This window comes from Cynocephalus volans, chromosome 16 (assembly GCF_027409185.1).
Source record: "Cynocephalus volans isolate mCynVol1 chromosome 16, mCynVol1.pri, whole genome shotgun sequence".
Classification (NCBI taxonomy): Eukaryota; Metazoa; Chordata; class Mammalia; order Dermoptera; family Cynocephalidae; genus Cynocephalus; species Cynocephalus volans.
In genome coordinates, this window is record NC_084475.1 from 7504301 (window position 1) to 7527063 (window position 22763).

General features: G+C 34.7%; 1 protein-coding gene across 1 annotated transcript in view; it reads left to right on the top strand.

Moving 5' to 3' along the window:
- Positions 1-22763, top strand: part of TANC2 (tetratricopeptide repeat, ankyrin repeat and coiled-coil containing 2) — a 435526-nt gene that overhangs the window by 226316 nt on the left and 186447 nt on the right. The window contains exons 6-7 of the mRNA XM_063080666.1: positions 7242-7390; positions 13534-13720. Coding sequence (XP_062936736.1) covers positions 7242-7390; positions 13534-13720 — 336 coding nt within the window. The remainder of the gene's footprint in view (positions 1-7241; positions 7391-13533; positions 13721-22763) is intronic.

Below are 22763 nucleotides of genomic sequence, written 5' to 3' on the forward strand. Positions count from 1 at the left end.
GTTGAGGTATAGTCAGGTTTATACATTTGCTTTATCAGGAAGCTGAGAAAATGTCTAGTTTTTCTGCCTCACCCTCTTCCAATCTTCTCTCCGTTGCTACCAGAGCAAGCTTTTTCATATTAAAGTCTAATTGTGCTCTTCTCTAAAAATTATTTTATTTGTGCTTTTAACAGATATTTCTTGAGTGCTTCCTGTGTGTTGGGCACTGGGGATATAATAGTGAAAAAAAAATCAGCACAGTGATTTCATTTAGCTCAGAATTAAAAGCGCAGAAGGCTGTGTGTATGTTCCTACTAAGTTTGCATTGTCACAGCCCTTCTTTCTGCTTACTCTTCTCAGGTATGGAGCAGGGAGAATAAATAAAAATATTCCTTACATAACTGCCTGTGGTTTGTGGACTATACGTTTCTTTGATGGTCCTTTCGTAATAACCTGAATTTACCCAAGTTTGATGTTGGCGTGGTTTATGTCTGGTCATTACTCTAAACTAGCTTGTTGTCTGAGATTCAGTTGGCCTAGTGGAGACTTGATGAGTTTGCATGTTAGAGTTTGCATAGACTATCCTCTACAACTCAACTTTGGAGCCCATAGGCATAGGCATGAACTTCTTTCCATGCATACTGGAAACCATGAACTAGGTGAGGAAGAGAGAATTGTATTGCCATTTCTACTGAAATGGTGCATCTCAACAAGCCAGCAGGGAGAAAGGTGGCCCCAGTGGTCTGTACTGAGAAAGTAGAGTCCTTAATGCCTTTTGTTTTTAACCCTGTGAGCTCTACTTGCCAATTCCAGGAAAATGGAAATTTCACTTGATACTTCATACCACCTTAAATTCTGCTTTATCTGGTAATGATATTTCCCATAGGAATGGTTGCACCTTCAAGGACCACGTTGGGGAGAGGCAGGTACAGCCTCTCTTCAATAGGATCCACCAGCACCTGTCAGCCAGGAAGTTGGAGAAATCTAAGGTGTTTGCTATTTCTTTTGTTCTTGGTCCCTGACTATTCCCTGGTTCTTCTGTGCATTACAGAAAACGAGGCACTGTACCCATTTTCATCTACCTTCCATTTCCAGTGTACTTTCCAGGTGTTACTAATATTCTTATTTAGGTGGTTGTGTCTGTTCAGTGAGGTAAGTGGTAGGAAGAAGAGGGATTGAGAACCTGTGTTCTGGCTGTCATTGCCACAGAATCCCTAAATAACCAAGTTAAAATAAAGATTTTCATTAGTTCAAAATCTATTTAAACCATAGCATATTTAATATATAATTTCCTTGAAATCTCTTGATTAAAATAATGTCTTAAAATAAGACAGGAACTTTAAGCAGAAGATCTAAACTTTTAGAGTATTAAGTTTGCTGATATTTAATTAGCACTCCTCATTTGAATAACTTAAATATTATATTTTTAAATTTTATACTAAATTTTTAAATATGTATAGCATCATTTTTTTCATAATTCTAGGCTTTCTTAGAAAAAACAAGTATCGTGAATATTGTTTCATTCTCAAGTCAGTGTCCTGTGTCCTTAATACATTTTCTGTAATTTTTAAAAAATTTAAGCATAATGTAAATACAGAAAGGCATGCAAAGAAATGGGAAAATACCTCTTATACTGAAGAATAAGATCTATCAGTTGAAGTCATAAATTATCCAGGTGATAGATTAGTAGACAAAAACCATAAAGCAGTTATTATAACGTTAGTTCATGTGTTCCAAAAAATAGAAGAAAGATTTAATGTTAGAGACGTGAAAATATAAAGATGAACCAATATGCACTTCTAGAGATAAAAATTACATTTCAGAAATTTAAATAAAAAATGCTGTGGATGGAGTTAATATCAGATTAAATGTTGCAGAAGAAAAGATTAGTGAATTTGAAGGCATAGCAATAGAAACTATCAAAAGTGAAGCACAGAGAGAAAAAGGGCTGAAAAATAAGCCATGAGACCACTTCAGGAGTCCTAATAAATGTGTAATCATAGTCCCAAAAGAAGGAGGGAAGAGAGAAAACCCCAAAATTGTTTTATATATATAAAGTTTATATACATGAAAGTGAAGAAGGAAAGGAATAAAGTAGGCAAGCACTAAGCTAGGATTTTGCTAAGGATTGCATTGAATTTGTACATCAATTTGAGGGAATAGTGCTGTGTTAAGAATAGTAAGTCTTCCAGCATGGAAAGCCATAACCCGCACAACCTACAAACAAACAACTATTGATACACACAACAACATGAATGAAATTCATCTTAATTATAATATGCACAGTCCTCCCAATTCAGAAACGAAACAACGTTTGAAATATGTCAAAAAAATTTTTTAAATAAATTTTTTAAAAACAAGCACACTCTCTGTTCTTAAAGATTAAGAACCCAGTAACCCCAATGATTTTACACAGATTTCTCTCTGTTAGGCTACAACTGTTTCCATAAAATCTTCCCTTTTAGTGATCTTAAAATGCCTTATGGTTAATTGTAATGGGGAGGGGGAGGCTGTCTTTATTCCACTAGTCAGTCTTTATTCTGCCAGGATCATTATTTCGCTGGCAGACAGGTTTTCTGATAGCAGTTACTTGTAAGTGGAAAGTAGAAATAAAACAGAGGGGGAAGAAGAGTGGTGGTGATATTTAAGGAAGAATGTAGAATCAATGTATACTAAGTAGGAAAAATGAAAATGTGTGACCTGGTAACATTTTCAGTATATTTTAAATGAAATGGTTTAGAGGGAAGTATTATTTTATTTATTTGACCTGACTTGTATTTCAATATATTTGAATATACTAAATTCCTTTAAGAGAGAAGCTATTCATCTGGTTCTACAGAGCAAGTTCAAAACATATTACAGATATGAGTATATTTTATTAGAAGAAATTATTTTTAATTTCTTTTAAAATGGAAAATGAAAGTAGATTAGGGAAGAGCAAAAAATACCAATCAAACCAAATGAAAAAGACCTAATGTGGTAGCAGTATCTAATACAGCCACCCACTGATGAATTATTTAACTTTTTCCTGAGTTAATTCTTGAAAGTAGTAATGTATAATGGATTATAGTTATCTTTCTCTTAAGATACCTCCATTGATTGCCTTAATCAATGTTTACAACATGCTTCATTAGGATTGTTGAGATTAAAATACTATAAGCAATATGTCTCTTAATAAGTTGTCTCTTATTTAAACATGCTCACTATTGCAGTATTTCTTTCCAGCAAGGGAGACACTGTATCATGCTAATTGGAAGCATGGATTTTGGAGTCAGGGAGCCTTGGTTCTAATCCTGGCTCCACCATTTTACTGGTTGTGTGACTTTCAGCAAATAACTTATTTCTCTGTGCCTCTGTTTTCTCATCTATAAAATGAGAGTAATAATGCCTACTTCATAAAGTCATGAAGATTAAGTTAATATTTATAAAGGGTTTAGAATAGTGATTTGTACATAATAAGCGTTATATAGGCATATGCTAAGTAAATAAATCATATACTAATAAGATCTTATTTTCCATGTAGTTCATAAACTTTTCAAAGGCAATGACTATATCTTCTCCATGTTATGTAAATTGTCATAGCATCTAGGGTTAACATATACCTAGAAAATATTTACTGTTAACTTTCTAGGAGAAAGTGAAATGGAGCCCTAGAATATCGAGAGGACTGGAGTCTATAATGAGAAAAATTTGGAAAACATTAGTTTTACCTATAGGAGGGAGAAAGAGTTATTCATGAATTTGAAGAGAGAAGTTTTACCTTTTTATTTTGTTGAGGAATAAGAAGCTTTCAATCATTCTTGAGGAAAAAATACTATGTAAATCTAAATCTTTGTAATATAAAAATGACCCTACTATTTCTCTTACTTTTGTTCTGTGGCACAGAAACCTGATTATGTTGTGTCTTGGAGAGGAAATAGGGGACGGAAAAATAGAGCCTTGTTTTTCTATTCTGACATAGGTTAAGTGAGAGTTCTATATAGATTTTCCACAGATATAACACTTGAATTCAGTAGTAGTATACAAAAATACACATAGACCCTTCCTCTGACCTCCAACTTGTGATTTTAGTAGAGAATTTAAGATAGATGTTAAACTGAATAACAAGGCAAACCTTACTTTCTTGGCATTTGGAGTGGCTTCATGTGTAATAATGAATATCCTAAGTAATCAGAAGCTCTTATGTCTTGGCATCAGGCCGAGTGACACTACAGCTACTACCTGCAATGCTAAAAGGACATACCTGACTCCATAAAAAGATTTTTATAATGTCCCATAAGATCTGTGCTACTATGGATTGTTGTAAGGTGACATTAAATGCATTGGAGCTTAAAACCTGAAAGAATGTTGACTATGAATCCAATTAATGTAAACTCAACTTATTTCAGGTAAATTTTTCTGCATCATATTTATAATCATTTTGAGTTCCCTGGCTCATTTTTATGTGGTTACTGTAAATTCTTTATTTGGAAATAAATTTATCTTTAGAGTGAGTGGTCTAAGAAATACCTCATACTGACTCTATTCTGCATCTCTCAGTGAAAAAGTTTGAAAAAGAATAATTCCTATGGTTGGTAACCATTGGAACATAGCTAGGAGAACCTAAAAAGCTATTTGCATGGCAACAATGTAACAGTCTGTCAGCAGAGGGTTAAAATGAATACCTGAGATCAGGAATTTTCGGGGTCTAAATTTCAGGGCAAAAATGGACCTTAACAGGGTTTCTTTTTGGAGTGATGAAAATATTCTGGAATTAGATCTTGGTGATGGTTGCATAATCTTACGAATATAGGCATTCCTTGACTTATGATGGGGTTATGTCCCAATAAACGCATCGTAAGCTGAAAATATCATAAGTCTAGCATACTGGATGTGCTTTCACACAATCATAAAGTTGAAAAATCGTAAGTTGAATCATTGTAAGTCAGGAGCCCTCTGTAGGCTAAAAGCCACTGAATTGTGTACTTTAAGGGGGTGAAGTTTATGGTGTGTGAGTTATGTCTCAATTTTGAAAAAAAAATAACCCTTACTGCCAGGGAAGTGGTGGGTGAGGCCTATCTGGCATGGTGTAGGAGCCCAACCAGGGTAAGGAGAGCATTTTTGTGCAGGGTGGCAGTGGGCAGCAGTGAATAGTGTTCCATGTAGGGAGAATAGATTAATAAAAGATAATGGGAGCCATGTTTCTCACTATTGGAAAACAGAGTTACAACTTTAAAAAGAAAAAAAAAAGCTGTAATTAACCCTATGGTATTGAATGGAAATTAGAGGCACCACTGTGAACTTTGGGGGGTGGGGGTGTAGATTTACAAATAAAAATGAATATAAAGATGTGTGTATATATGTGTATGCAAATACTTCCTAACTCTGTCCAATGAGTGGGCCTGGAAGACCGTGATATCCAAATAGCCACGAGCATAGCTAGTGCACAGCTCTTACTACTCTAAATACCTTTCTCCCCTAAGAAGAATGAGGCTTCTTGGAAAAATGACTGATTCCAGGGCGGGGCAGGGAAAAGTACAAGATGAGCCTGGAACATCTTGTGCCAGAAAGCAATGAAGTACTCAGAAAATAACGAAGATAATTTAAAAGTTCACAGGAGCCAAATTAATAGGGCTTACTGTGGCCAAATCTAGAAAAATTTGAGCAAAAAATAATAATACTTGAGGTAACAGATTATAACCCATTGAATAAGATAGGAATAAATGAGTTTATAATGATGTAGATTGATAAATAGATGGATGGATGAGGCAAAAAAAAAAAGTAATGGATTTAGAAAAATTACTGTTGACAAACATGATAATAATTAATTGAACCAAGAAACCATAATGGATGCTAGGAATAGTGGGCAAAAGTTTTTTAAAGAGGGATTCAGATCGATACCTTTACACTCATGCTATCATTATTCACAATAGCTAAAAGCTGGAAACAACTACCCAAGTGTCCAACAACAGATGAATGGATAAACTAAATGTGGTATATACATGCAGTGGAATATTATTTGGCCATAAAAAAAAGAATGAAATTCTGATATATGTTTTAACATGGGTGAACCTTGAAAGCATTATGCTAGTTGAAATAAGTCACACAAAAGGACAAATATTGTATGATTCTACTTATGTATGAGTTACCTAGAATAGGCAAATTTATTGAAGCAGAAAGTAAAATAGAGGTTACCAAGTTATTGCTTAGTAAATAGAGAGTTTCTAGAAAAAGTTCTGGAAATGGATTGTGGCGATGGTTGTATGTTATTGAGAATGTACTTAATGCCAATGAAATATATACTTAAAAATGGTTAAAATGGCAAATTTCAGTATGTATATTTTACCACAAAATAATTAATTACAAAGGGAATAAGTATAATTTTAAAGTGGAAAAATCTGGCAGACGTCTCATAACCAAGTGATCAAAGTTATTACATGATTGCTTTTGTGACAATCCTGCCAAAAATGTATAACCTGAGTCGAATTGAGAGGTAACCTCAGATAAATTCAAATTGAAGGACATTGTACAAAGCAACTGGTCTGTAGTCCTCAAAAGTGTCAAGGTCATGAAAGTTAAGACTAAAGAACTGTTCCAGATTAAAAGAGATAAAAGATAACTGACAACTAAATGCATTGCCTAATTCTGAATTGCATCCTTCTGCTGTAAAGGACATTAATGAGACGAGTGTTAAAACTTAAATTGGGTCTGTGATGAGATCATAATAATGTAAAATGTTAGTTTTTTGATTTCCGGTACTGTAGTTATACAAGAGAATGTCCTTGTTTATAGGAAATATGTATTATCGGGATGAGGGGACATCATATCTTATGCAGCTTAAAAATGGTTAAGGAAAAATGTTCTTTGTTCTATTCTTGAAATTTATTTAAAAGTTTGAAATTATTTCAAAATAAAAAATATGTTCACAAACTGTTAAAAAAAACAGAGAGAGAAATAAAAGAACCTAAATAAAGTGGTGATTGTGGCTGGGAACCCAATCCCAAGACCAGGACTGTATTGTAAGGCTAACTGCCAAAGAAATGGGAACCTTTTCTAGTAAGCAAATTACAAAAACATTCTCTTAAACTCACATGTTTGAAGTAGATAAATTTATATATCAATTATAATCTTTAAAAGTGGGAAAATTAGCTTATAGACAGGGACTTTGTCATTTTGGATTTCGGTGTGAACTAAAGAAATGACCAAACTGAGTGTAAGAATAGTTGCAGAACTAAACCATTTTATTTTGAAAGATTCACGTTTTTCAATGCCTTTTGTTATAGGTGATGCTGAACAGGAACTTGGCCCCCCTCCATCTGTAGATGAGGCAGCAAACACACTCATGACTCGTCTGGGTTTCCTCCTTGGAGAGAAAGTCACAGAAGTTCAGCCAGGTGACCAATACAGCATGGAAGTACAGGATGAAAATCAGGTAAGCTGCTCGCTATCAACTTTGTGAAACATGGTATGAATCAGCTTATTATACCAGGAAAAGAAAAAATGTTGCTCTCTGTGTGTGTTTCTGTTTGGGTGTGTGTTTATTCTGAGAAGAATAATCCCAGCTATTGAATGCCTTTTGAAGCCTGTAATATAACTTAATTTTCCATAATCACTATATTTCTTCAGTTTATGCAACATCTTTTAGTTTCGTTCTTAGATTTAAAAACCAAAAAAGCCACTTTTAGGTTTTGATTCATTTAAATGAATGAGAAAATAAATAAGCAAGCCAACTGCATCCAGAAATTACAAAATATACATTGTTTTCAAATGCACGTGGATTATTTACTAAATAATGGTGATTATTTACTAATGATAGTATACTCAAAAAAATTTTCAAAGATTCCAGTTACTGTTATCATAGTACATAGAATTAATCAACTAAAAAATAACTTATAAAATGATTACTAATAGATAACTTAGAAAATTCCCAAATGTTTAGATATTAAGTAATAAACTTCTAAATAGCCCGAGTCCAAGAAGAATTGTAAGAAATTAGAAAATATTTTAAACTGAAATAATGAAAACTAAGTATAACAAAACTTTATTGCTAAAGCTGTGCTAAAAAAAAAATCTAGTTTTGAATGCATATATTAGAAAAGTAGAAAACCTGAAAAAATTAATGATGTAATAACTATCCATCTCAGAAAGTTAAAAAATATCAGCAACTAAAAAATTATTTCATAGTTTTCTTTCTTTTAGCTATTTCCATTCTTTTCATTTTAAATGTGGCAAAGGAAATACTACAATCAGATTCATTTGTGTGGTTTTAATCTTTCACATGAACGTCTTGAGTGGAAGCATTTTATACAGAAGATAAGAAAAATTAATTTCAGATTTCTTATTCTTTATTAATAAATATTAGTGAAGATTCTATGTCATAAGTCAGTTTTGACACAAAAAATATACAAGGATTATTTGAATATGTATCTTGTGGATGCTGTTAAGGTGTTTCAGAGCTCTCTCCTCAGACCTCTCTATTCTTTATATTCCCACTCCTTAGGTCATTGGTTTTGCTTGCTGTACATTATAATCACCTGGAAGTTTTTATAAAGTTCAGATGCCTAGTGACTCTAATCTTACTGATTCTCCTTTCTTTTTATTTCTTTAAATGCTATCTTAACTCCTTAACTATCTCTAGCCCTGTCCTTTCCCCTTAACTCTGTCTAGATCTGTATATTTAGCTGCTTACATTATATTTTCCACCTATACATTAAAAAACATCTCAATTTAACATGTCAAAAACTGAACCCCTTGCATTTTCCCCCAGAACCTGCTCCTTCCGCATTGTTTTCCGTCTGAGTAAATGGTATCACCTGTGTGCTTAGAACAAAAACGTTGGAGCCATTGTTGACTTCTTTCTGTCAGACCCCACATTTGTACTTTCATCCTATCATAAGCTCTGTCTTCAAAATATATATTAAATCTGATCCCTTCTCACACTGCGACACCTAAGTCCAAGCCATTGTCATCTTTTGCCTTGGCTGCTGCAATAGCTACTACAATGCAAGGCTAGAAGACCTGGGATTTTTGCCTGTTCTGTTCACTGCTGTGTCCTCTGTACCTAGAACCCTTAGTAGGTGCTCAATTAATATTTACTGTATGAATAAATGGCTTCCTAATAGGTCTCTGCTTTCCACCCTTCCCCACTACAGTCTGTTTACACAGTACCCAGAGTGATTTTTGTAAAATGTAAAACTGACTTTGTCACTTCCCTGCTTTTAATTTTCCACTGTATTCCCGTCACATTTGCAATAAAATCTAAAGTTTTTGCCTTAGTAGACCCTACCTTATCTAGCCACTTGCTACCTCTCCTACTTTATTTCCTAGTCCTCTCCCTTTCACCCAGGGCTCTCCAGCCATATTGGCCTCCTTATCATTCCCCAAACTCATAAAGCATATTAGTTTGTGCTGGAATGCTCTTCCCACATAACTCGCTTCCTTACTTCATTCAACACTCTGCTCAAATGCCATCTTTTCAGAGAGGTATTCCTTAATTATTTTATCTCATAGCACCTGCACATCACTATATCCCCTTATCCTATTACCTTATTTTCTTCATAGCTCTTATCATTAACTGATACTACAAGTTTAGTTGTGGTGTTTTTTTGTCTGTATCTAATACAAGAATGTAAGCTTCATGATGGCAGGGCTGATTACATTTTTTTTTTGTCATTAAAATGTGACTGTTCTAATGATGACCAAGTAACATGGTGTAAGCCTTACTTACATCTTATAGCTTATTTGCCAAGGACCCCGTTGTTTCTACCAAGCTACATTTATTCAGGTGATAAAATTTTTCCTTGTTTCTTTCAAGAGTCTTCATGTCACAGTGATTTGTAAATGAAGTCACAAGTCTATGGAGTGCATCTTACTTGTACATTTACTGAAAAAAAAAATCTTAAAATAAGTAAAGGAGACGTATTATTTATTTAATATAATTAAAGCAATATGGTATAACAGAAGAGCCATTGACTGGAGGGTGGAAAACTTGTGTTCTATTTCCAGCTCTACTACCTATCATTTTATAAATTTGGACATAGCACTTAATAACCTCTCTGAGCTTTAAACTTTTCATAGGTAATAATAACTGACATTTATTAAATGCTTATTGTGTACCAGTCATTGTATTAATTGCTTTTCTTGCACTATTTTGTTTAAGCTTTCTTACAACCCAATGCGTAAGGGTCCATTCTTGTTACAATATTCAGATAAGAAAATGGAAACACACTGCCAAAAGTGGTGGAATGGTATTCCTATCCAGGCAGTCAGCTTTTACAACATATGTTCTTAACAGCTATTTTGTACTGTTCCAGTGTAATATGAAATAATAACACCTCACAGGATTGTTGTAAGGATCAAGTTAAATCATGAATAGGAAAATACTTTGTAAGCTATAAAATACCATGTAAATAAGAGGTATAATATTCAATATAATTAGTATATAAATATGTGTGGGAACTGTATGATTTGAGGGAAATTACTTCATAGCTTTCATAGCTTTGGTGGTTTCATTTTCATGTTTTTTAAATGGGGGAAATAACATTGATTATGCTTCTCGTACCAGGTTGATAAAAGAGTAAAAGAAATAATATGTAAAAATATTTTTTAACTGGTAAACATTACATAAATGTAAAGTATTAATAATGAAGCTAAATGATAGCCTTTCTGGAATATAATATACCCTGAAACTATCTTGGAATCACACAAGAAAGTGGCTAAATTGATCACTGGAAATTCTAGACTTAGGAAGATTAAGAACTAAGAGATCATGTTCTTTGGGTGACTTTCTTCTAAGCTAAACAGCATACTAACAAAGATAGATTGCTATGTTTAGGAAGATCCTATAGTGATGATGTCCTCAGAATAGTACTCGTGATGACAGAATCTAACACAAGCAAGTCAGCATATATCATTTTTCTGCAATAGACAAAGTATGGAAAGTCATATTCAACTGACTACTTTATTTTCTTCTCTTAGTAGTTTCCAGGGTGTTAAAATGGATCTCATTAGGTTCTTTCCCTGTGTGTTTGTAGACCTTTAAGAGATCCAGATTTGGAGCTTTCTTAGGATCATTCTGGAGAACAATAAGGACAGTGGGAAAACCACTGAAAGGTTTTGGAAGTGGAGTGGCTTAATTAGATGTCCATTTTAGCCTACAGCATGGAGAATAGATAATGCCTTTCCATATCTCCTTAACTAGCCTCCTTAAATAAGTGTTGCCTTTTAATTCGTAAGCCATGATCAATGTTCTGCTTTCTAAGTGGCTTGATCTTTAAGCTTTGCCTTTACAGTTAAAGCTTTTAAAGTGTACATTCTTTGATATATGATGTATTTTGCAGTTAATAATTTGTAGTAAAAATCGTAAATGTTGTTTGGGCTTAACCTCCACATTGGCTATGTTGTGCATATAATACAGTTTCTTCTTACAAAGAACTGAAAGAGAATTTTGTCTAAGAGCAAAAAATGGGTTGTTGTAAAAGTAATAGATTCATACTACAACAAAACTTTTTAAATATGGGATGAATATTGATATATCTAACCTAAAAGACCAGAGTACAGTTCATTTAATCTACCCACATGTTTTTTAAACTGGGGGTGAGAAGGTTAAAAAAAATCACATGTCAGATTTCTAAACTGGAGGACTCTAAAGTCAGTAAGTCTGGAGTGCGGCTCATTATCTCTCAATCTTGTGAGTGCTTGGTTGTTTTTTTTTTATTTCTAGATCCCACAGGAGATTCTACTGCATGCATAGTTAAGAATCATTTATAAATGATTTAATATAATTAAATTAGATGTTGGTAGCTCTGGTAGACCAACATCATTTTATAAAAATAGAGGAGATTACAAAGAAATTGAAACTCCTCTCTTCTCAGGAGAGATATATAGTAGAAGAGAAATTTGCATAGACTTGAGTGCTTATTGTATTATTAAGAAAAATCAGTTCTTAGTATTATTGATATGGTTGAAAAGATTTACTTGGTTGCAGAGTAATGAGAATGCCACTTATGTCTGGTTAAGTCAAATGTATCTTTTATGGCCTGGTTATAGTATTTAAGTTAAAATCAAAACCTGGATTCAACACATGATTAAATACAAGGGTTTGCATCTAGAAATCATCTTAGGATGAGTTGAAGATCCTTAATATTTTCATAGCTAGTAATCAACACATTCTCTAGTTATGTTATTAAATGTAAATCCTCAATCTTAGCAGAGATAATAAGAATAGAGACTCTATATGTAAAGAAGTTGAAAAACTTCAATTAAATTTAACATTTAAAAATGTTAAGTTTATCATTAGTACTTCTTCAAGTAATTTTTTCACAGATAACTTACCATTTTGAAAAGTATAAAATTTCATTAGTGTTTGAAAAAAATGTACCTTTATTCGCTGTTCTAGTAAAGTCCTCCCTCGTACCTGAGGGGGATTGGTTCCAGGAACCCCAGTAGATACTAAAATCCCTCAAGTCCTTGTAAAATGTCCCTTGCTCAAGTCCCTTTTGTAAAATGGTGTGTTATTTGCATGTAACCTACACACATTCTCCCTTATACTTTAAATCATTTCTAGATTACTTATAATACCTAATACAGTGTAAGTGCTATGTAAATAGTTGTTATACTGTATCATTTAGGGAGTAATGACATGGAAAAAAAGTCTGTAAATGTTCAGTATATATGTAACCATTGTAGGCCTAACTACATTTTTGATTGGTGGTTGCTTGAATCCACAGATGCAGAATCCTTGGATATAGAACCATTGGATATGGAGGGATAACTGTAATTAATTTGAGTAGAAAGAGATGAAGAAAAGTGAATTGTCATTAAATTAGGTAAACCAGAATATATTACCACCTACTTTTTGGTAATTATTTATTCCTTTGCCTCAAAAACTTACAAAGGAAGTAACTCCAGTTGTAAGAATCATTCAGGATGCAAAGTGATCTCAGTCTATAATTAATCAGTGTCTACAGAGAAATTTTTTTTTTATTAAACTAATATTGTTCTATTTTAATAATAAATAAACTGTTCTAAAAGTTATATTAAACTTTTAGCATAAGGCGTTTTCCCCTGCATTCATTTATTGTCTCTAGGCAGTTGCCTATGTATCAAAAATAGGCATGTATATATATCTTTGCATTAAGAACTTTGTTTTTATTTTTCCTTGGCTGTAGAGATATTATTTAAATCCCTGTCCAAAGAAAATTATTAACAACACAAAGTTCCAAGCCTTCTGAAAAGTTTTATTGACTGGAAATATCAAAGAAAACTTGTGCTTAATAAAAAATTCCTCTATTCTATTAATGAATGGCAATGATAAATTACTTGTCACTGGAAATTTTCTAGGCCACAAAAAAATTGACCACACTTTCTGCTCATGTTAAATTCATCAAGTTCTATCTTAATTGTAGAACCCAAAATCTTTTATACTAAAAAGTAAAAACAAATAGAGCCTAGTAGATGTAAAAGCTGTGCATGTAGCTTATTTCTTCGTTTTTCATCAAGGCATTTATTTTACCATAAGATAAACTTTAACACCTGGTCAGTTTATCTTACTTATTCTTGATTCCAACTTTTCAGACCTCAGCAATCAGCCAGCGGATAAGTCCCTGTTCCACCCTGACTAGCAGCACTGCCTCTCCACCAGCCAGTAGTCCCTGCTCTACCCTCCCACCAGTCAGTACAAATGCAGCTGCCAAGGACTGCAGCTATGGCGCTGTTACTAGTCCAACCTCCACCCTCGAGAGCAGAGATAGTGGCATCATTGGTGAGTTGGTTTTGTATTAATCATTTTGTGTCCTTTTTTCTTTTAAAAATAATTACACAAGCTTATGGTTTTTAAAAATTCTGCTTTTGAATTGTTGAGATGTACGAGTATATATATGACTTGTCTTGGTCTTTTTAGTGATGGTGGTAAAAGAAATAAAGGTAAACAAAATGAAAGATATTTCTCCTGCTTAAGCACTCGTTATCTTACCTGATAAGAAGTGGATAGAAACAATTCTGTCTGCTACTTCCTATAAATGCACATACAGCATCTATCTACCAAAAGAAGCAGTTCAGAAAAAGTTCATTCCTCAATGGTATAGTAGAGAGTTTTGTGAAATCAGAAAGAAGAGATTAAGATTAAATGGCTAAAGAGCTACAACTTCAATTGTTCTGGGGTTTATTTACCCAAGCCATATATCAGTTCTTTGACAAGTTTTGGGAGCCCCTTCAGACTTCGTTTTTCTTCTTGTCAATAAGACATCCCTGCTTTTTCCCTTCTGCAAAGTAGAAAAATGCTATTTCTTTGCTTATGATTCAGGAACCTTAGACTAGTATGTTCAATGGTAAGCTTGGGTATAAAGAAAACTTTCTTAAAGGGTGAAGGAATTCATTAAGAAATTTGCCATTTTATTTTTCTCTTGTGAATTTTCTAATACGTTTTTTTGTCCCCCCAGAAGATCCTATTGATTACTTGGTCCTAGAAATATATCTAAATTATCTTCAACTCAATTATTAGCAGTTCAGAGCAGAGACAAAAACCACTCTGATAGGGGCAATACTAATGGGAAATTACATAGTTTATTATCAACAGTAGACTCTAGGTAGATATTTCATCAGCCAGATATAGACTGATAGAGGCTCGTTATGTTTAGGGCAATACCTGTTGCTGTAAAAATTGCTATAAAAATCATATAGGATATTCCTACCTCAGGAAATCTTTTATGATATTCAAAATTTCTGGTAATATTTCTCTTTCTAGAATACTATTTCCTACTAATGCTTTTGATTTAAGTAGAGAGGAAGTATCAAGGTATTATAAGTACTCTTTGAGATACTGTCTGTGCCAACTTCTGTTCATATAGTTAGGTATGGAGATAATAAGAGTAGGGGAGAAACATAATTCTGGGATTTCTTAGCTTGTCTGGTTATCAAGTAGCTGTATAATGATTCAGATATTGAACATCATTCTCTACCATTGGTGTTTACAAAATGCTAAAAATAATAACATTTCCTTTAATAATGGGGTTACCAAGTAGACTCTTTTTAGTGAAATAAGAACGACAGTAGTATAAAACTATATATTCTTCAAGAGAATAAATACCTACCTAGTAAAGGAAGTTAGGGTTCTGTCCAAAAGATAGATGGGTTCTTTCTGGTATTCCTTTTCTACCTGACAATCAGATAATAACAATCTCATAGTCCAGAGCCAACTTCACATAGAATAAGGAAGTAATAGGGAAAAAAAGTAGGTAGTAATAAAAATAATTTAAATTGAAAGTTATTTATTGCTAGATTTCTCTCTAGACCCCAAAAGTATAATTAGTTAAATACATATACGGACTCTGATTAAGTGTTTAGGGGTAGGGAACAAACGGAGAATGAATGTGTTCCATCATCCACAGCTGGAGAGTGTTACTCTTTAGTATTGTGCATGTGAATTTGCGGGTTTATATCTATGCATAGGTAGACAACATTGCCGAGAGCTGACTGAATTAATAATACTCCTAATTATATGCAGATTGGTCTGTGCAAAGCTCCTCTCCAACTTATTTTATTAACTTTATCCTCAGTCCCATTCACTTGCAGCCATTCTATTGTATTTATATAGGTCCTTGAGTATTAATGTATCCTTTAAGTGTATGTTATTGTTTTATGCATGTGTGTGTTTTTTAATTTACAAAGTCGCATTTTGCTATAGATCTTGTTCTGTTTTTTAAGAACTATGTAAGCACCAAATTTATTGCTTCTGACTACACAAGTATGCATTTTACTTATGAACACTTAGATTACCTCCAACTCTCCACCATTTGTACAAATCTTTTCTAGAGTTTATGCATAGGACTGGAATTGCTGAGTCATGGCGTAGGTGATTATTTAACTTTATGAAGGACTGCCAGGTTGTTATCCAGAATATTTATAATAATTGATACTCCTCAGCAGTGTGTAAAGCTTCTTTTCCTTTTTCTCATATCTTTGTCAATGCTAACTACCTCATTCCAAAATCTAAAAACTCTGAAAACAATAAATATTTTTAATATAAATTTATATCAAATTCATTTGGTTGCAAAATCACACCTGAACTGAGATGAAGCTATTTATAGTCTTTAATTATTCTACTTAATATGAATATTCATACACTTCATTGTAGAAATATTAATATACTTGATTATAGGATGCTATTCCAGATCCCATATTCAGTATATGCACCTTTTTACTTTTCTAAAACAGAAAAATTCTGCATTCTAAAACACATCTTGGTTTTGAGAGTTTCATATATGGGATTATGGACCTGTTATCTGACTTTTTTTTTTTTTCACTTCATACAAAAGGGACTTTTTAAAAACTTATTTTATTTTATTTATTTTTTATTAGCATATTCATTATTACAAATCATACTTATTCTTTATGCCCCTTATCCAATCTTTTCCCCTCTCCCTTCGCCTCTAATAACCATAGATTTGTTCTCTCCTGATAGATTAACTGTTTCTCTCTTGATTTGTTGCCTAGATGATTTGTCCAGTGCTGAGAGAGGTGTATTCATATAGCAGATGCTTCTTTTATTACTCAAGAGTGTGCTATGTGAAGAGGAGCTCTTTTTTTTGGTCTCCGCTGGTGACTCTCCTTGTGTGAATGCAGTCAAGTGTCTGACAGGCCAGTTGCACAGTGGCTGCAACTACTCCTATAGCAACTTGCTGCTTTTGTGGCAGCCATGGCAATTGCAGTGGCTATGGTGGGCTCCCTGTGTGGAAATGATGTTTTTGGTGTGCTCTTTACCTGGTCTTGGCTGGGTTCAGCTTCCCCCAGCTCCATGCCTTAGGACCCTGTCCTGACTTTCTAATCTTAGTAAATCTGATGGTTATAAAATTGTATCTCATTTTATTTTGCATTTCTTTTATCAGTATTCAGATTCTGCAGCTCTTCATGTACTTACTGCCTATTGTGTACTTATTAAGTGAAAGGACGAGTCGACACCAGTTGACGATCCACCGGAGAGAGCTCGTTTATTAGGCGGCACACACATATATATAGGGCTTTTAGGGAAGGCTGATTGGCTTAAAATACAATCCCTACTTAGCATACCGCATGGGGCTTAGGGTGAGCTGATTGGTGTGTGATTCGCGCCGGCGGGAAGGAGAATATGGAAGAGAAGGGCAACCAGCGCCATGATGGGGTGCGGCCTAGAAGGACTTATGTGATCAGGGTGTGATCCCTTGGGGCATTTGGGTTCTTACATTAAGGAGTGTCATTTAAATGGAGATGAGTGAAGTTTGGGAAAAGAAGAATCTGAAGAAGAGAAATGCGGAAGTGAAGAAGACAGAAGATTAAGCCCTACATCTCAAGAAAGGGATGAGGGAAGGCTGATTAACAAACGACAGTAGTGAAAGAGGTCAAGGAAAATGAGGATGATTAAAAAAATAAAAAGAGAAATATTTTTTCATTTGGCTTCCTTCTAAAAGTTATCAAATCAAAATATTTGTTTAGAGATTGTGGCACACACAACTGCTACTTACATGAATATATATTAACATGTGAATTCATTCATTTTAAATAAATATTGAGTAAAGAAAATATTTATACAGCAAAGTTGCAGGGTACAAAATCAACACAAAATGAGTTACATTTCTATAGCCTAAAAATGATAAATCCAAAAAGAAAATTAAGGAAACAATTTTATTACAATGACTTCAAAAGGAATAAAATAATTAGGAGTACAGTTAACCAAAGAGGTGAAAAACTTATACACTGAAGACTATAAAACATGGCTGAAGAAATTTAAGAAGGCTTAAATAAATGCAAAGATATCCTGAATTCATGGATTAGAAAACTTAGTATCGTTAAGATGGCAATATGTCCTAAAGCAGTCTACAAATTCAAAACAATCCCTAACACAATCCCAATGACATTCTTTGGGGAAATAGAGACATCTATCCTGAAATGCATATGGAATCTCAAAGGACCCTGAATAGCCAAAACAATCTTGAGAAAGAACTACAAAATTGGAGGACTCGCATTTCCTGATTTCAAAACTTATTACAAAGCTGCAGCAATCAAAGCAGTGTAGTATTGGCATAATGACATAATGGAATTGAATAGAGAGACCAGAACTAAACCCTCGCAAATATGGTCAAATGATTTTTTTGACAAGGGTACTAAGACCTTTCAATGGCAAAAGGACAGTCTTTTCAACAATTAGTACTGGGAAAGTTGGATATTGACATGCAAAAGAATGAAATTGGACACTTACCATACACCATATACAAAAAATAAAACAGATCAAAGACATAAATGAAATAGTTAAAAATCTATAAACTCTTTAGGAAAAAATGTAAGAGAAAATCTTCTTTGAGCATTGGATTTGGCAATGAGTCCCTAGATATAAACTAAAAGCATAGGCAGCAAAAGAAAAAATAGATAAATTGGACTTCATCAAAATGTAAAACTTTCACGCATCAAAGGATACTATCAAGAGAGCAAAAAGACAACCCTCAGATATTGGAAATCATATATTTGATAAGGGATTAATATCCAAAATATACGAAGAATTCCTACAACTCAACACCAACAAACCTAAATCAAAAATGGGCAAAGGACTTGAATAGACATGTCTCCAAAGAAGATATACGAATGGCCAATAAGCATATAAAAGATGTTCACCATCACTAGTCATTAGGGAAATGCAAACCAAAACCACAAAGAGATTCTACCTCACACCCATTAGGATGGCTGGCTGTTATAAAAAGAAAATGGAAAATAACAAGTGTTGACAAAGATATGGAGAAATGGGAACTCTCATACATTGCTGGTGAGAATACAGAAATGGTGCAGCTGCTGTGGAAAACAATACCTGAAAATGTGGATGCAGCTTTGGAACTGGGTAATGGGCAAAGGTTGGAGGAGCTTGGAGAACTTAGAAGAAGGGAAAAAGATGAGGGAAAGTTTGGAATGTCTTAGAGACTTACCTGGTGGTGAGCAGAATTCTGATAGAAATGTGGACAGTAAAGGCCATGCGGATGATGAAGTCTCAGATAGAAATGAGGGACTTATTGCAAACTGGACAAAAGATAACCGTTGCTACACCATAGCAAAGGAACCTGGCTGCATTGTGTCCATGCCCTTGGACTTTGTGGAAGTTGGAACTTAAGAGTTATGAACCAGAGCATTTGGCCAAAGAAATTTCTAAGCAGCAAAGCATTAAGGACACTGCATGGCTGCTTCTAACAGCCTACTCTGAATTATGGCAGCAAAGGCATGACATAAAGTCAGAATTTAAAAGGGAAGCAGAACACAAAGATTTGGAAACTTTGCAGCCTGGCCATGCAGTAAAGAAGCAGAGAGCTGGAGAATAATGCAAGGGTGAAGCAAATAAACTTGTTGCTAAAGACATTATCTTGGCTGTGAGACAGCTAGATGCTAATAGCAGAGAAAATGAAAGGAAAGCCCTGCAGGCATTTGAGAAGTCTGGAAGGGTGCCCCACCCATCACAGACCCTGAGGCCTAGAATGACTGAGTTATCCTGGAGGACAGACCTGGGCGCAGCTGCCATCGGGAACCTGTTCCCTGCATCCCAGCTGCTCTGGCTGGAATGGCTCCAAGTGTGGTTTGTGCAACAGCTCTGGAGAGTAGAGGCCCAAAATCTTGGTGGTGTCCACATTGTGTTAAGTCAGCAGGCCGGCAGGACATGAGAGCAGTGGAGGCTTGGTAGTCTCCACCCAGATTCCAGAGGATGTATGGAAAAGCCTGCGGACCCAGGCAGAGACCTGCCACAGGGGCGGAGCCACCACAGAGGTCATCTACTAGAGCAATGCTGAGCAGAAAAGTGGGGTCAGAGCCCCCGCAGGGAGCCCCCACCAGGGAAATATCTAGTAGAGCCAAGGACACTAGAACTTCACCAGGACACCAGAACCCCACCAGGACACCAGAACTTCAGGGCCACTGGTAACATGCAACACAGGCCTAGAAAAGACACAGGCACCAGCATGGCCCACTGTGCTGTGCCTGGCAGAGCTGTGGGAGTGAAGCTGCCTGATGCTTTGGGGGCCCAGATGAACCATCGTGCCGAGGATGCAGGACTTGAAGTCAAAGAACATTATTTTGGAGCTTTAAGATTTAATGCCTGCCCTGCTGGGTTTTGGACTTGTTTGGGACCTGTTTCTCCTTTCTTTTGGTCTGTTCCTCCCTTTTGGAATGGGAACGTGTACCCAATGTCTGTTCCGCCATTATATCTTCAAGGTAGATAAGTTTGGTTTTGTTTTTACAGGTTCACAGCCTGAAGGAGTTCAGCCTTTGGTCTCAGATGAGACTTTGGACTTTAGACTTTTAAGTTGGTGCTGGAACAAGCTAAGACTTTTGGGATTGTTGGGATGGAATAATTGTATTTTGTATGTAAGAGTGACATGAGTTTTGGGGGGGCCAGGGGCGGAATGATGGAGTTTGGATGTGTTGTCCCCTCCAAAACTCATGTGGAAATTTGATCCCCAATGTGGCAGTGTTGGAAACTGATTGAGTCATGGGGGCAGATCCCTCATGAATGGATTGATGCTCTCCCTGGGGGAGGAGGGGTAGTGAGTGAGTTCTGCTCCATTAGTTCCCGCGAGAGCTGATTGTTTAAAGGACCCTGGCACCTCCTCTCGCTCTCTCGCTTCCTCTCTCTTGCTTCCTCTCTCTCTTGCTTCCTCTTGCCATGTGATCTGCATGTACCCATTGGCTGCCTGCCACTTTTCCAACATGAGTAGAAGCAGCCTGAGGCCCATGCCAGATGCAGCTGTCCCAGAATTGTAAGCCAAATAAACCTCTTTTCCTTATGAATTACCCAGTCTCAGGTATTTCTGTTATAGCAACACAAATGGAATAAAACATCCTCTTTGTGTTTGTTCCATTTCTCTACCCTTACTTTAGCCTCAGAGGTAATCTAATTTTTGTGATTATCTTTCCAATCCCTTCTTTTATGGTTTTACCATGTTTATATCTCTAAATAAAATGTTATCTAAATTCCATGTTTTTGACTTTAGATAGTTGGGCTTCTACTGAAAAGCATATTTATGAAGATTTCCTTTTGTGCTTAATATTATATACCTGAGATATATCCATGTTGTCACATTTAACTTTAGTCTATTTATTTTTATTACTGTGTAGTATTCTTTTATAAGAATATACCACAATTTATTTATCCATTCTGTTGTTGATGGAAAGTTGAGTTATTTCCAGATTTTTGTTATTAAAAGTAGTGCTGCTATGATTATTCTTGAACATGTTTCCTTAGCCATATGTGTGAGCCAGAATATTTACGTAGAAGTTAAATTGCCAGGTCATGTTGGAAAAGTACATATTTCAACTTTACAAAATAATTTCATATGTCATGAAACTTTACCAATTTATATTGCCACCATTTTCTATGCATCCTTGCTTTGATATTATTAGACTTCATTTTGACAAACTGGATGATATGAAAGTTATATAAGTACAATTTTAGTTTGTATTTTCTTGAGTGCTGATAAGATTGAACCATCTTTTCACATTTTTATTAGCCATTTAGGTTTCCTCTTCTGTGAAATGCCCGTTCAAATTTTTTTACCAATTTTACTATCGTGATGCTTGTCTTTCCTTATAGATTTGAAGGAAATCTTTAAACATTTTTAATAAGAAGACTTCATTTTAATGTACTCAGATTTCTCATTTTTATCCCTTATGTTTGTTATTTTTTGTGAGACTTTGCTGTGTCATTTAAGTTCTTAAATCACCTAGAATTGATATGAGCACAAATTTATATTTTTCCACACAGATAATTAGTTGTTCCATCATCATGCTGATATGTGATGAATTGCTGCCGAAGGCATGTTTCTATAAATGTCTAGGTCTCTTTCTGAGCTCTTTACTTTAGTTCTATTGGTAAATCAGTCTCTCCTTATACCAGTATCACACTGTCTTAATTACAACAGTTGTAAGTCTTGATATTTGGTAAGTGAAATCCCCTCTCTTGATCATCATCTTAAGGATTCTTGGCTATTCTGGGCCCTTTCTTCCAAGAGTAATTCTGTCAGATTTCGTGAGGAACCACTTTTGAGATTTTTATTAGAATTGCATTGAATCTATAGGTCAATCAGTGATGAATTGACAACTTTCCAATATTAAGTCTTCTAATCCAGGAATATATTTTTATATTTGCTTCATTTAGATTTTTAAAAATATCTTTCAATAAAATGTTGTAATTTTTCCATAAAGGTCTTTCCGATATATCTTTTATAAGATTCTTTCCCCTAGATACTTTATATTTTCTTATTGTCAGTGTTCTCTTTTGCATTATACTTCTTATGTGTTGCATAGAAATACATAGAGGTTTGTATGTATTTACTTTTTATCCAGCAACTGTAGCAAACTCTCTTATTAATTTACTTGTAGATTTTTGTGTGTGTGGTCTTCTACAAACACAGCCATATTGTTTGCAAATCATGACAGTTTTATGTTTTTCTTATCTATTCTTGTATCATTTGTTTTTGTTTTTGTTTTTGTGGCTGTCCAGTATGGGAATTTGAACCCCTGACCTTGGTGTCATCAGCACCACGCTCTCCCAAGTGAGCTGACCAGCCAGCCCCCTTGCATTAATTTATTTTTCCCTGTTTATTGTACTAAATCTCCAACACATTGAATTATAGTGGTGCATTTTTATGTTCCTGATTTTGAAAGGAATGCCTTCAGTATTTTACAATTAAGTATCATGGTTTCTGTAGGTGTTTGTAGACATCTTTGTCAGGTTTAGAAAATTCCCTTTCTATTTCCAGTTTGCTATGTATTTTTAATCATTAATGGGTTTTCAGTTTTTTTTC